The sequence below is a fragment of the Poecilia reticulata genome, chromosome 13, assembly GCF_904066995.2.
Source record: "Poecilia reticulata chromosome 13, P_reticulata-male-v2, whole genome shotgun sequence".
Classification (NCBI taxonomy): Eukaryota; Metazoa; Chordata; class Actinopteri; order Cyprinodontiformes; family Poeciliidae; genus Poecilia; species Poecilia reticulata.
This window is the reverse complement of record NC_088842.1, coordinates 28,667,669-28,684,413: the sequence shown is the minus strand read 5'-3', so window position 1 is coordinate 28,684,413 and position 16,745 is coordinate 28,667,669. Positions and strand designations below refer to the sequence as shown.

The 16,745-nt window shown below is 37.0% G+C and overlaps 1 protein-coding gene across 2 annotated transcripts in view; it reads left to right on the top strand.

Annotated features, from left to right (window-relative positions):
• cntn5 (contactin 5) overlaps positions 1–16,745 on the top strand; it is a 161,539-nt gene that overhangs the window by 35,902 nt on the left and 108,892 nt on the right. For both annotated transcript variants that reach the window (XM_017308391.2, XM_008426420.3), the window contains one exon: positions 6,929–7,047. In XM_017308391.2, the coding sequence (XP_017163880.2) occupies positions 6,993–7,047 (55 nt within the window). In that variant the 5' untranslated portion in view covers positions 6,929–6,992. The remainder of the gene's footprint in view (positions 1–6,928; positions 7,048–16,745) is intronic.

Genomic DNA, 16,745 nt, shown 5'->3' with positions numbered 1-16,745 from the left:
ATGCAGCCAGCCCAGCCGTTACCATTATCATTCCTGTTAATCACTAGCTCTTCCTATACAGAGTTTAAATTTTAATTACCCAGACAACAATTTTTACGTTGTCCTCATGTCAATATTTGTATTTAAATCATGTGTTTTATGACTTTTTCTGATTGTTGTGATGTTTCTACAGGGAGGCACTGAAGCTGCTGCATAAAAAAATAAAAAATAACGCCTCATAAAATTTCTAGAGTGATGCACAGAATGTCAGAGCTGACAAACGTGTACAGTACTGAACAGAAGTGTGTCTCTGCCATGTAGAGACAAATATCATTCATGCAGCTTGTGGAACACCAACAGAAGCACATTATGACATCCCTTAGTGACTTCGCCCTAAAATACACAATATCTCACAGCAAGTGGTTAATGAGAACATGGCTGCTGTGGGTGATGTGTTCAGGAGATATTTATGGCCTGGTGATTTATGTCTGCTTTGCTTCATGCGGAACGCTTCACGTGAAAATACAGCAAAGAGACACGTTGGAAGCATCACATTATGAACTGTGTGGACCTTGTCGTTCCCTTTGCTCTGCCTCATTAATAATGGTGTGGCTGAGCTGGGATCAGGGGGGTTGTGTAACCCGGCCCTACAGCCTCCGAAGGTACAGACTTGGAGATATAACAGAGAGCCGCACAGTTAGAAACTTTGTTCTCTTGTTTTTGCTAATGTCAAGTTAAAATTACACATAGTGGGTAAATTGTAATCTTCAGAATTCCCTTTCCTGTTTCCAATTGATGTTTGCGTCCAATCATAAAATCATGCTGCTTTCAAAGAAGAGGAGAAAAAAACACCAATGCCAATTAGGGATGGACTGGTTGCCATCACCAATACGCTTTCAGTACTGCTAAAATGTCCTATTATGCAATTCCTGCATGCAACTATTTCACATTGTGTTTGAAGATGCAAGCAAAAATCCTGAGTATAAAGCATGGAGAAGTACTGCAATGCAGCAAAATGGAGGCAATTATTGACTATAAATATTGGCCGAGTTTTATTTATCGGACCGGTACCGAATCATTAAAACATGACTAATCAGCTGTTCTGCATTCCTACCTGCAAATATTTATAATCTATCGTTCACAAGTTACAGCTGGCTGTAAACTGGCTACAGGAGCAGATATCTTGACTAATTACCCAGCTTATATCAGCTGGTTGTTCTTCTAGTGCTACTCTGTTAAGGAGTCAAACAAATTATGAGCAAGAAGCACTTCAAAATGCTTCAAAGTGTTTGTTGGTGAGTTTATTCTGTCTTTGCTTGAGTCTTAAAGTGTTATTCACAAGATTTTACCGTAATTATCAGCATGTTAGCAGCAGTAGCTGTAAGTGCTGGTTTTCTAGATTGTGTTATACAATTTTGTTTAAAAAAACCAAAACAAAAACATATGTTATACTGTGAGAATATCACACTTCCATATGTCTATAGCCAATTATTGTTTCAGAATTGTAAAGATTATAAAAACAAATCAAGAACACTTTCTGGAAACGAGATTGCAAACTCTATAATCATTTCAAAACGTGTTTAAAATAAAAAAAAGTGAAAGCTTTTCCTGGCTCTGCTAGAATACAGAGAGTAAGGATGAAGAGGGAAAACCGGGCTTTCTATAAAACAAAGAACACAGCAGCTGGAGATCAAACAAAATTGCAGACCAAGAACAAAGAAATCTGAAGTGTTAAATTTTAAGTTCATGCCTGGTATATTTCTTCTGTTGCCTCTTCATTTCCTCACCTGTTGTCAGCTGGTGTCTAAGGGTTATTGCTACCAACTCCTCAACATGACTGAAGCTGCATTAGTAAAGGTGCATGAGATTCTGAAAAACGTATCAGCTTCCTTGAAGTTATGCCAAACTTGCAACACAAAGCACATTCATCTTGTGCAGATGTAAAATAATGCCTTAAAGTCAAAGTAAACTCTACGTCTTGATGCTCTGTCAGCGTGTGACTTCATCTGGTTAAGACTGAGCTGCTACTAGGAGGATAAAGTTAAGTCCAAGCTTGGCAACTTGTTTGTGTGTTTGAGTTGCACAGTTGAAGAATAAAAGTGTTTGTTACAAAGACATTTAGGAACCCTACACCGTATTTAAGTTATTTGGCAACATTTTGGGCACGTGGTAGAAAAAAGAGGCAGGAAACAAATGATTCCTGTAAGAATACCTTAACTGGCTGCTAACAAAGCTAATGTTAGCATTTCCTGCAAAGCTTGTACACCCAATATCCTTACATACACAATCATCCTCTTACATCAACTGCCTTTTACTTTTCTTTTATCAAATTCTTAACTTTGCAGCAATCCCTGATACCCAGCATGCATGTGACAGTGGAAAGGTGGATGTCGTCATTTTAACAGGATCGTAGCTGTGTGCAGATGGTCGCATATTGCAGATTGGCCATCTGCAATATGGCTGACAGAAAACAGAGCAGAAACTATCTGGGAGGGGAACGGCAAAAAAGATAAACTCTGATAGTAGTAAAATCCATGAAATAATAAATATCACTGAATTTAGCAACAACAATCTTTTTTTTTTTTTCTAGGATAAAGAAACAGAAAAACAGAGTCAAGTTGTCAACTACAGAACAAACATGAAGTTATGAGAAGGAACAGCTCAGCTTTCTGAAAGGTGTTATTTGTTTCTACAATGAGATAAATTACAGACAGAACATAAAAATAGGAATAAGTGCAGATGATTTCCTATTGATCCCAAACTAATGGGCTTTTTTCTACATTTTAAATAAAGGTCTGGATTGTTCAAAATCCAAAACATTTAAACAGATCATAATTGATCTGGATGGTTTTACACAAAACGGATTCTTTAAAACACAATTTGAGATGTATGAAACTTTATTCTAAACACAAGGGGGATATTTTTTTGATGGATCTTGGCAATAAGACCATCTATGAATTAGGCAACCATATCCTTAAAAACATGATCTTTAAAAACAGGCTGCAATTTGTTAAAGCAAATGAAAAAGGTTGATTTAAAATTGTTGTGAAAATCTTGTCTCTATTTTGAACTCAGAGTTTTGTATCATCTTCTCCCGGGACTGGATGTATTCCTGTACCACTAGTATTAGTACTTCTAGTAAAACAACAGAAAACTTTAAAGAAAAAAAAACAACTATGTTATAAACACAGAAGCTGCTGAGAACATCAACTGGGAGCTGATGTTGCCGATATTGAAACCTCTTCGTTTCCTGAAGTCTGCGTGCAATCCAGGGACGTAACGACCAATTCGGTTAAATTAGTCATACTTTGGGTTAGCTGCAAATTCCTTCATTGATTTTTCTTTTGTTTTTTTGGCTCTGTGTTGTGATGCTCACCACACATTGTTCACACCTCCTTTGTCCCTGGAGAAAACATTTCAAAACCGATGCACTCGAGGAGAAAAAAGCAGTGGCTGCAATTTTCCAGGAAGGAACCGTGGCTGCACGGAGAATAAGGGAGGCATCTGTCTATTCCTCTGTTTTATAAAGGATAAATGTTAGAATATTTCCATCAAATCTATCTTTAGGTCGTCTTGATTCTAAATGTTGCTTTTCTAAATATTCTGTGATTTAATAGCATGCCCAGATGTTTTACTTGATACAAGATAAATTATTTGTTTGGCTAAAAAAACTTCAATTATCGCAGAGAAATGAATAATTCTTGTCTTCCATTCAGTTCAATCAGTCTATTTAGACTAATAAATAGTCTAAAAAAATAAACTATTTTTAGTCTAAATCCCGTTGCCTTCCACAGAGTCTGCAGCGGATAAACATGCAGGCAGAACATGATGTTGGACTTTTCCTTAACTCCATTTCTCATACTAATTTGTCTCAAAGAAGATTAATCCCCATCGGAAAACATCATTAGAGTTTTGCTCAACAACTCGTAAACACACATGGGTTTGTTTCATAATTTTGTGATCTCATAGAGAAAATGATCCGAATAAAGACCAAGACTGGCTTCCTACACACATTTAAAAAATATTTCAAAGCTGTTTGCAACATTGTTGTTGGCTGTTGAATAAAATGCATTGACTGTCACTGTTGTTAAAGGAGCAGTGTCATGTAAAATCAATATTTTTTAAGCTTTCTATCATGTTAAGATTTTTTTTTCTTATGAAAAACATACCTGGAGTTTTGCGCTGATTCGTTCATGCATGTTTCAGAAATCCTAGAAGAAATGTTTGGTCTTACAAAGCTCCGCCTATTTCCACAAAGCTCCTCCTTTCAGCTGCAATCTCCACTTCAGCTTCTACATTTACTGAGCTACAGATAACATATAGCTACTTAATGTAGCTATGAAAGGGGACTATGTGCCTGGAAAATGCGTAATACCCCTTCTTCTTTAAAATGGGTCAAGGATAAAGCCAGACTGTATTTTAAAAAATGTATAATAACCAATTCGATTTATTTGTATAGCAGATTTTAGCAACATGCCAGTTCAAAGTACTTTACATCATTAAAACAGAGAAAATAAAACCCTTTATAAACACATATAGTAAATAGTAAAAGCAACTGATGACCAGTCTCAGACTAGTTGTCATACAACTGACAGGAAACTGGTCATTTCAGTCATTAAGGACTTGGAGAACTTCACAGATCATTTTACTCTTTCTATTCTAAACAAAAATGACATGTTTTTATACAAGATGAGAAATAATGTCTGATAGAAAAACGCATGAAATAATAGAGTGAATACATACAACGCACAATAACTACTACAGCCCAGCTGACCCTTACTCTCCCAAACAAAGAGAAGTTATAAAGAATGCTGGTCATGCTCCTGCCCCTGCTCTGCCTCTGAATATGCTTTTTTTTTTTTTTTTAACACGCCTGTTAGCTAGTGAGATGATAAAAAGTCACGGTGGAGTGAAAGTGTGAGCACCTTTTCCAAAAAGGAGGCCGCCGTGAGACAGCTGTCTAGACGGATGACCTTCAGCTGTTTAATTGTTTACAACAGCGAGCAAAGAGAATGAAAACCGAGATCACGTAAAAAAATTCAGCGCCACCCTTAATTGTTTCTTTCTTTAATTGAAAATGATTACATTTGCCGAGAAGTTAATTAACTCATCTGTTTGCTTTATGTCTCTTATTTCTATATGTCATGTGTTGCTTTCATCAAGATTTAATACTACTGTGTTTTGTAATGCAAGACGATAGATGATGTATGTTGAGGACAAACCAACTAATGTGATTGTTTAGTCACTTTTTGGACGTTCTTCTGTCCAACATTACAGCTTTTTTGCCACTTTATGAATGACCTAAATGGTTCTTTGAAAAGGTGACGGATGCTATTCCTATTATTAAAAAGAAAAGGGAGCAAATTGAAGGTTCTAATGAAGGTTTGTTGATTTTTTTTTCAGATGAATGGAAAACAGTTTTTTCTATGGAAACAAAATTAGAGGGTCTGCAGAATTAGCTCTGCTTAAAACATAACCTTCAAATACAATAATGTTGCTAACACTTCACATTTGAATTGCTTTGCAGCTTTCATTTTTGTTTTGTTTTCTTTTTGGTGATTAGTTTAACCAACACACTGGGAAAGTTATTCCAAGACATTTTAAATTGGCTGCGACAAGCCATTTAAAAATAAGAAATGTCAAATGCCACAGATTATCGCGCAAAGGGCAGACTGTTAATGCTCTTAGCAGATGATTAGATGGAGCATCTGTCAATCCCACTCCGTCGTGAGTGAAATTCAGCCGTCAGATCAACGAGACACTTCCCCGCGGATCTTGTCAGAGAATAGGAGCTAGCCCTAATTCCCTCCCCCTTTCGTAGATGCAAGCACAAGACACAGAAACAAAAACTTTTTTTTGTGTTTGAAACTTGTGTTTTGACCAATCTGAGCAAAGTCCGGATACCCCTGAAGGAAAACGAATGAATGAAACCGACAAGCAGAAGATCGTCTTGGTTTGGAAAATGATAAACGGCTGTGGAGAGACGTGTCGTTTGAAAATCGGCTCCCAGAGTCGCCAGTGGAAAAGATTCACAACAGTTTTAAAATTCACTGTGAAAAATAGAAAGCCTTGGAAGAAGGTGTTCTTAGCCGTTGGACTATTTGACATTTTGTCTCTTTCTAGCCATATGATTTTATGTATTATATAGCAATTTTATATGAGTTGTATTAAATTTAAATACAAAATCCCCATTTACTTTGATACTCTAAATAGAATCCAGTGCAACCAGTTCCCATCAGATAGGATTTTATTGGTAAGTGTAATGTTTTTAAGAACATTATTGAAGAAATTGCTTAATGAAGCCAAAAGATGAAGTTGTTGGAAAAGTAACAAGTGAGTAAAATGGGCCAAACCCGAGCTTTGGATCTAATGGATCACTTTCAAATCCAGAATTGGAAAAAGAACATGGCACAATGCTACGTATGTAGTATTTTGTGTTGGTCTGTCACACACAATTTAAATGAAATGCATCAAGGTTTTTGGTTGTAACAAAACTAAAGATGTTTCCACACTGCGTGAGATTTTAGCGGTTGGAGGATTTCTCTGTTGTCATTTTCAAGAGACCGAAAGCCATTTCTCCCATGATTCTAGTAAGTCATAGTCATCCAAAATATGTTCCTGTCACAAGCTTTTCATGCCGGGTACTCGGTGCATACATTCTTCTATTCCATACTAGTGTTATGGAATAGCACTAGTATTCAAAATTGGCTCTTATAGAATAAGAGCCAATCACAGTCGGACAAAACTCAAAACACTTGATTTTCCTCAGCACAAAACTTGCTGAAAGTTCTGTGCTGAATGTGATGAGACTGAATATAAAGAGGAAACACTTGAAGAGTTCAGGGATGTGAAACCTTGTTATTTAAAATAAAACTGCTGTCCTCCATTGCATGTGTGATTTGCGTCCTCTCTTCTACAGTTTTTTTTTTCTTTCTCACTCTGTTTGCAGGCGCGGCTTTCATGAAGCAGCTGACCTGCTAACATTCTAGCAGAAGGGACCCTCTTCCACAAGTATGGGGTCACCATGGAAACCATTTCTCATCCTGTCTGTCATCAGTGGCCTTTCAGGTAAGGAATTCAAAAGGTAGCGTCAGAGATAATAGGAAATAAATGTAGTGAATAATCTCTTTAAGCGCTGGCATTACAGCTGTGTAGTATTCATTGAACTGTTCAGATGATGACAGAGGAGTTGCACTCTGCAAAGGTGACTCGGTTGACAGAACCGTCCTTCTGGATGAATGGATGAAGGAGGAAACTTTTAAGTCTGGGACAGAAGGAATCTGCATCATTTCAATCATGAGCTTGGCTTACCTGGGAGGAAATTGAGATAGTTTAACATTCCACCTGCGTTTGTTCTTTTGGTCTCCTCTGACAATTTGACAACTCCTGACTAAAAATACCTTCCTTATCTGTTCAAAAAAAAAAAAAAGGAAAATGTCATTCAGTTTCATTGACAAACTACCTTCCCGGCCTTTGGGTCCCGGTAGCAATTAAAACTGCAACATGACAGTGCTAATGTTCCATCTTTAATGCTTTGCCTTCTCATTTTCTCAGCGTGATTCAGACTGAGTGCAGAATTTAAAGCTCAATTGCCTTCCCTCGGTCAGTTCAGAGGCATGTGTTTGCCACTCTAATGGATTTTGCCCTTTAAATGGTTCTTTTAGCCCACCAGAGGAGGGTTATGCACTCCGTGGCTCTCTCCGAGCTTCGTTTATGGGACTCGCACAAACAGCTCTGACCTCTCTTCCCCTTGTTAAACCATACTATTAAATGGCAACAACAGTTTCTTAACTTTTGAGCCTTGTCCTTCGAGACTGTTGCATTCTGAGTAAATTGTTTTTGTTTCTAGAAGAGAGAGAACAGATTGTTTCTTGTTTGCGTTTTTCAAATGCCAATTGCCAGTTATGATGTTGGCCTACTAACCAGTGGCAATTGAAACACTTCCTGGTCATTTCTAAGTTAAGCAATTTGTGCAGATCAGATTATTACCTGTAATGAGCCACCTGCATAAACAGCAAAAACTACTTTGCAGTTATGTTTTGTTTTCTGCTTTTTTTTTCAGTCAAGATGGTAACAAGCTCGTTGTCTTTTGCTGCTGTTTTATAATGAGTTGCTGATTATTCTGAGAATTGTTCAGCTGGATGAGGTCAGTGTTTGATTGAGTGATATTACAATCAATTTGACAAGAGAAAATTAATAAGCCTGCCTTCATGTAGTGCTCTCAGCAATCCAAAAATAGAAAAGAAAACTTCTCTCTCTCTCTGATATTGCTTTATAGTTGAATGAGCATAAATGTCTTTCTTTGAACAAATATTAAATGTAATAGGATCAGACTGAAGAGATTCTGTAAAATTCAGCTGCTGTGCTCTAAAGAATACAGATTTAAAATCTGTGTTTATTTATTTATTTATTTTTCCAACTCAGTCCTGGTACAGAAATTGACAAATTTAGGCTTCAGCCCAAAATCAGAATCTTTTTTTAAATTTTTTTTATCAAGATTGTGTGCATAAATGAGGAGAGAGGAGTGTAGAGTATGAATAGAAAAACTTCAGAGGAAATAAAATAAGGACAAAGAAACAGGATATCCATGCATTTACTGCCATGTTTTTAATAAGAAAGAAAACCCAAAGTTTGATGTGACAGTGCAAAAATGCTTATTTGGTTTCATAGTGGAGTCGCTGACTACTGTGGCTGTAAGGTGTTCATTGTGTAATAAGAGAGAAAGAAACTGTCTCTGCCTACTTTGAAAGCTCAAACACACTAAATATACCTGAATATACACCAATATGTAGAGTGGAAACTGTCACCATGCTAACTACAGCTTCCCATATCTCCAGCCAAAGAAAATGAATGTTGCTCCTGGCTTGGTTGCTTTGCAAACGCCAGTCATAAGCATATCGAGTAACATTGTGTCTAGGTATGTCAGATGCATCTTCTTTTGAATATTTTAGATATGCTCTATGGAAAACAACTAATTTTACTTGAATAACTGAGTTATGTTCCACAGAAGAATATGCAAAATGCTCAAAATGGAAATATGTGAAGAATGGTTAAGATCTTTCTAGTTTCCTTACAAACCCAACAAATTGTGACACCTTTGATTGATATTGGGTTAAAATGAAAACTTGCACAGCTTCTGTCTGAACAACTCAACCCAGTTTTGTGTGTATGGAAAACACTGAATAAAACATTGCCTGTCTAGGTTGACTTTATGACCACATATTTGGTCAAAGCTTGAATTCTGAACATAACTTCCACTAGCATGCGCTAACTAGCTTCCGCTAAAACACACAAGATTAAGGTTGGCTTAAATGAATAAGCTCATGTGCTGTGAACTAGGGGGCATAAAGTAACCCCCTGGTATTATCACACAGCATAATTTACTATCTTGCTGTTTCTTATTGAATCTTGTTGAAGAGGTTTAGTAAAGTCTGAACAAATTGTGTTATTCAAAATGGCGGTCACGTTTTGACCCAATGCTTCATTAAAGATAGCCAACTTTTATCCCTGAAGCAGAAGCAGAGTATTTGTCTGAATCACCAAGGAGGTTTTCTGTGTGTAAGATCATGTCTGTAATTTAAATTCAAGATTAATCAATAACTCAGCCTTAGGACAAATTGTAAGAAACAACAAACAAACTTGTTACGCCTAAAGATGTAAGAGGTATAAATTTGCATAGTCAGCTTTGGGTTCATACCAAATCAGCTTGACATCATTAGGGTACCTTTAACGTCTGTATTAGTTTATATATATATATAATATATAATAGTCAGACTGGGACTCAGCAGTCCTTTTCAGCTCGTTAGCAGCAGTTCTGAATCTGCTTCAAGATGTGCACACATTTACAGGTAGTGCCGATTTTTATTTTTATTTTTTTACCTCCTTCTGAAAAGACTGGAATGTCATTGTGCAAGGAAAGCAAAATTTCCACGGTTTCAAATCTTTTTCTTCCCATAGAAAGTCAACGTCTGGTGTTATCAAGCACTTGTGATGTTAGTTTAGACGCCAACAGCAGAAGCACATGGAGGGCTGGTGTAATTTAATCATGAGCCATTTCAACAACTGTCTGCAAAGTGTCATTAGAGACTCCCCAGAGATTTTGTAAGTGATTCATCTAATGCGTGGGAATGTGTCATAAAAGCAGTAAATCTATATAAACACAGTGGGTGCCACTGCTGCTGTACAGCAGTTTATATTCAGACAATTTCTTGATTAAAACTCTACCACTAACCCATTTAAATGAAGTACCGGGAACTTATTGCTGTCTGACTTTTGATATTTTAACTACAATATGAAGTAATGCAGAGAACAACTTTTAACTGTAAAGCAAAATTAGGAAACAACAAAAAAATCTTTACCTAAAAATAAAACCTGAATGGCTGAGAGTGCAGGTAGGAACTTGTTGCAGTAGTTTTCTGTTTTCTCTCGCACCTTATGACTCTTCTGCTTAAATGTGTAAACACTGAACTATTGATGCAAACCAGAAAATATAATCCTAACCAGATAGCATGCATTTTCCCCAGCTTTTTATTTTCTTTCATTACTTTCTATAGATTAGTGACTTAATATTCTTTGCAAGTTGAACTTTTTAGCCATGCTTTCATTCGTTGTATTTTCCAAAGTTGTATCAGCCAATATGTTTTTACCTTAATACTGATCATTTTAGCTTAAGTATTTATCTTTTCCTAAATCTTAATCCTGTTTCTATATATATATTTTTTACAAATCAGACTTGCACACAACACACCATAAGCACAGTTATTAACCTGAATGACATGCTCTGAGACTGAGTTGTTGTTTATTGGTTGATGAATAAATTGTAAACAACACAAACTCATACATAATAGATACTGTAAATAACTAAAGGCTTAGTTAGGCTTCATTAAAGTGTTTGTCCATCCATTCATTATTGGTTTACCTGCTTATCCAGGCCGGGTCCAGGGGGAGGCTGGAGTCCATGTCCAGCAGTAAGCGGGTCGCCTGTCCACCACAGGATGATACAAAATAAAAGGTTTAATACAAACCTTTATTTGAAACATTTTTTGTCCTTTGTAGCATAAAAGTAGTCAAAATTTTACTTAGAATTTAGTCTAATCACATTTGACATTCATGATTTTTACACATTTCAGTTTCTGTATTTGATTAATTCTTGTCAAAAACATTTTTTTGAACAAGTGGCTTTTTTTGAACAGCAAATCGACAGGAAATACGGTGGAGAGAGAGGAGTGTGCATGGTTCTACCTGCCAACTGAGCCACTCAGCAATTTTCCCCGCATGTGATTTCCCTCAAATATCAGAATTAGCTGTGCAGAAATTAACAAAAAAATTTAATTGTTGCTACTGTTGGATAAAATTCATAAATTAAATGATTAATTAAAATATTTGCAGATGGATTAATAAATAAAGTAGCTCTAGTCAGTTGGATTGAAATGGGAGGACATTCTGTGGTCCAAGCAGCTGCAATATCATATATTTCCCAAAATACATGCAAGGCAGTCATTTATTCTTAATCTCCTTTGCTTGTCACATGGATAATCTCTTTAGAGTTTCCTCAAAAGTTTACGACATCGCCAAGTTTTATGGTGTGGTTGGATTTTGCCTAAAGTTAAAATTTTAAATCAAACTGGGAACATTAAAGTCAACTTTCTTACAGTCGTCTTGGGAAGAAACTACCAGGTTTGCAAATGGCAAATGAAATGTTTTTCTTTTCTATTTTAAAATCGTTCAGAACAATGTACAGGTTAGCAACATCACTTGGCATGTTCTATCCCAACGCCTTAGCTGTAATTGCATCTGAAATAAAACCATAAAGGGAAGATCAGGGCATCCCTGCTTTTTGTTTTTACTTATTAGTTTTAAGTATGAATGTTCCCAGTGTATCTAACTGATCTCCATTTCTTCGCAGTGACAACATAATACCTTTTTATTACTATAAAGGTCACAGACTAAAAATCCAGCTTCAAATTGCTTCGATTTACGCAGCATTTGCTTTGACAGAGATGCAGCAGAAACCAAAGCTATTTGGCAGATAGTGGCACTCTACTGATGCTAAATTCAATTTCCAAAAATTTGCACTTATGAGTCCTTTGGTGTTGTTGAACCAGATCACTGCATGAGTGGGTAATATTACAATCGATTTGTTTCAAAGATGCTGTTGTTTTTGCACTTGCTAAAACTAGAAGAAAACATTTTGGATTTTGGAGATGAGAGAAAAAAGTCAAACTATGTACAAATATCAAGTCCAAAATTGTCAGATTGGAGAGGGATAAGCAGTGATGGATGAAAATGAGAGTATTTAACCTGCTAGATGCTTTCAGTCTAGTCAAAGCACTGTAAAAACTCAGGAAAAACTCTGTTGTATTAGATTGATATACCATCTGTGTGTCAAGTCCATGCATTTTAAAGTTACTATTGGCTCAAGTTAGATTCATATTTGACATGAGCAATACTGAAGCAACAAACAAAATGGTGTTTTGAGGTATTTAAGTAATACCAGTTTAGTTCTGAGGTCTGCGTATAAAACAAAATATAATAGATTGGTTTGTCTTACTTAATTTAAATGAGCTAAATACTGTTGGCACAGGAAGAAAACATTCTTCCTAATGCCTTGTAAAAGTATTCATACCCACATTTGTTACATGTAATCATTTTTTCATTTTCTCTATACAAAGTCAAGGTGTCCAGTTTCACGTTTTCTCCCTCGAATTGTTACTTTCTACAGTACTGGTTGTAGAAAGTTGCAGTGCGGCTTTCTATAATTTACCCAGAAGCTTCAAGGGTGGAAACATCTGTAAGTCTGACACCTCTAGGAAAATGGTGGCGTGCCCACTTAGGACAGGGAGCAGTCAGTACCTCTAAAGAAAGAGTAATGTTTGCTTTTGGATGGCATGGAAGATGGAGAGGAAATTTGCTTCTTCAGAGCAATGTCTTGGCATCTCTGTTTTTATTGTGTTGGTTTCTTCTCATAAATTATAAAGAGAGTCTCTGCATAGACTGCAGGTTCCCAGGTCAAAGTTGGAAGTAGAAAATGGAGGAATTAATTGCAGAATTGACAGATGGATGTTTCTGTTCATCCTTCCTACTTCTAACACTGCAGAGAATGCTAAATATTGAACTACTGAGACTGCTACTTCATGAGTTTATGAATCAAAAACCTACTAATGAATTATTTATGAAATATGTTTGTTTTTAATCATTCTCAGATCTATCAATAAGAAAACCCACAGAGTCCCACAGTGCTTTAAGGCCACCACCATTAGCCCCGCTCCAAAAAAGGGCCACAGCTTCAGAGCTCATTGACTGCTTACTCCAATTATATGAAGTGCCTTGAGCAGCTGGTTCTGAACCAGCTCCTTCCTACAGTGGACCCGCTGCAGTTCACATGCCACACAAATTGGTCAGCGGTTGAAGGGATCTCACTCCCTGTCACACCTCAACTCCCATGTGAGAATGCTGGTTTATAGACTTCAGCTCAGCATTCAATACCATCATTGCCTCGCAGCTCAAGTTACACCTGCCTGGAGTGAACACCTCCTCCTGCAGCTGGTTCCTGGACTCCCTTACTGGACGACTTCACAGTCCAGATCAGCTGCATCAGCTCCAACACCATCACATTGAACCCAGGAGCCCCCCAGGGATGTGTGCAGGCCTACAGAGGATTGTGATGTTTGCTAAGCGCATCATGATCAATGATGAGTTTTTATTGGTTATTTCCGCAGTTCCTAACTACCAGGATAATATCACTCAACATTAAGAAATAATTTAATGTATATTCATAGATTTGTTTCAAAATCATCAACATTGTGTGTAATCTCTAGGATTAAATATTTCATATCTTAACATAATGTCGAGATAAAGACCCATTTAGTCTCAGTCAAAAGTGTGAAATGTGTGCATATATTTGCTTTTTTGTGTGGATTTGTACACAAAGTTTGATGTCTGACCGCAGCTATTAAATGCCCCTTCTCAGCAGGAGAGCCGCACTCCAAACTGGTTTCAAATATTATCAGCAACAGCAGCTATGAGTAGCTAACCCCACTGATATGATGGTGTCTTTGTCCATTAAAATACTTTGACATGATGGTTTGTGTAATGGATTATTGACCTACTGTTCACTCTGAATGCTCTGAAAACGCTTGCTTTGAAGACAGTAGATTCTGTGTTCCATTTTTTTCCACTTGTCTCCCCTGTCAAGTTCTTTTCATTCCGCAGATATTTAAATCATGCGGAGGCAGAGAGGGCAGCACAATTAGATTTCTCTTATGTTTAAAAGTGGGTTGGGCTGGCATGATGTCTGAGGCCATTTTTTTTTTCTCCCCCACAGTCGGCCACTGATTGAAATAAAATGTTGCTCCGAGTGTTAAGTGTGGAATGGTAATTCACCTTTTCCTCTGCTAACTCCGAGCTATCTAAATATTAAAAGTGGGTTGCAGGAAATATAGAAGTATAGTGCTGTATAAGTAATGCATGAAGTCATTTTCGCGAAGGGCAAAAGAGTCACACACCAGGGTTATGACTGTGTGTGGGGAAACAAATGAATATTTACATTTGCTACACAGACTCTATGCTGCGAATATATTGCAGTGATTGGAAACCACAGAAAATCTGTTTTAAAAGATGGTGGTAAATGGTGTAGATAATTCCAATCACCAGTTATTTTAGTAACTTTGAGAACAAGTTTGGTACTAGCAGTAGGACAGTACTGTATAACGACAACTCTTATGACTTGAACTTAGTTCAGTCAAACTGAGATATGCAAAATCTATTTCCAATCCCACCATCTGAGACTAGTGGGTCTTCTCCAGCTGGCAGGAGAGTCTGACTTGTGACTGCCTTATATGAGCAACTGGAGTCTGGGAAAGGGAGCAAAAAAAAAAAAAGATTTTTGAGTGAACGTTACAATTAGAGCTCTGGCATTCAATCAGCAGGCAAAAGATTTAAATTTGGCATTTCAGTGCATAAATTTGTGTTCTGATACCAATGATTTTTAAACCGTTGGGTTGGACAATGATGGCTCCCGTTTTTTTTTATTTATTTCTGGTAGATTTTAATAGTTTTTGTACTTGGTTATGAAAAGTGGAAACACACCGTGTATAAAAGTTTCTGAAATCTGAATTTATTCAACATAAACTAAACTTTCTAATATGAAGTGTGAAAGGCAGTGAAATCAAAAGTGTGTGGTGTGATTGAGTGGGGAACGTATGTGGAAGTGTTGTAATGTGCAATCAAAATCATCTACAAATCAAAAGGAGGAAGCATGTCTGCCTGTGAAGGAGAGACGTTAGCTGCTAGTCAGGCTTTAAATAAGGCCTCACCGCGTCCTCAGGTGTTCCAAATCAGTAATCAGTGTTGAGAAGAAAAGGTAAATGCTCAACCTAACCACCGTAGCATCACCATTTACAGTTTTTTTTCGTTATTTTTGTGGATTTTATAATCGACCAGCAGACTTTAACTCCAGCCCTCTGGTTGAGGTCCGGTATCCTGCAACTTTAAGATTCACACCTGAGTTAAATAATCAGGTCATTAGCAAGATATGGAGACTTTTGACTTGCACACAGAGGATTACAACCATTTGAATTAGTCAAACTGTTGTACAATTTTTTTCCTTTCAGTCCAGTCTATATTTTTAAGCGCATATTGGGTGCAAAATGTGTCTATTCTTTCAACTATGTGGACCCTGTATATATGCGGTTCATGGACATTTGAGATCCATATTCCAGTGTACTGATTGACTGCATTTCTCTTTATAACTTTCGACATTGTGAATGGTGTGACATAGAAAACAATTTGATGTGACCACTGTTTCCTGACTAGCAGTTCATCACAAAGTTTGCATAACTGGTCGTAAAAATTGACGAACCTCCAAGGAATGAAATGTGGCCTAGTAAGCAACATGAACCTGCTGCTGCACAAGTTGTTAGCTTACGAAAGGGAGTTGGTTGAAGCCATCAACATTGCTCAGCTAAAGCTTTTTCTCTGGCTACGTCCCAGAGAATGCCATGTGGATCTGGATTGAACTTTGGTGAGATTAATACTCTCTTCTGAAGAGATTAATCATGTGCCTAATGCAATACAAAGCATACAAATCATTATTGTTCTACTGATTCTGGAAGAAAACCTGCTGTGAAGGAAAATCTCCAAGAGGTATAATTTAGAGATGCACCGATATGAAAATTCGGGCTCATATTGATATCTGATATTAATATAGCTGTTATGGCCGATAACCAATATTAAATAAATTTCTCTGTTTTAACACCTTTTGGGGAAAGAAAATACCAGAAACGGACAGCTACAAGATGGGAATAAATAACAGTTGTTTATATCGGCACAGTTTTGGCGATTGGGCCAAAACCAATGTGTTAAAACATGACTAATATCGGCCAATACCAATGTTGGTGCTGATATATCATGCATTCCTTGTTTGAATACTTTAAGTACAATAAGATGCTGCAAAACTTGTCTATCACCTTAAAGTTTTCTTGCGTTATAGAAACCCACAGCAAAAACGTGCATCAATAAATCAGAATGGAGAAGATGTTCATATTTTCCATTAAAGCCTGCATTATACAGCGTCAGTGCCGGTTCATACCCCAGCAAGGTTGATTCAGCTCATATGATCCCCTTAGTACACCGAGAGTAATGAAAAAAGAACAGGGCTTAGTGAGTAGTATATTGTGATAGGAGGTAAGGCGAGGTTGCATATGATGTATGGATTGTTCCATCTGTAATGATATTCAGCTGAATAAATGGTCTCAAGCATAATCAGC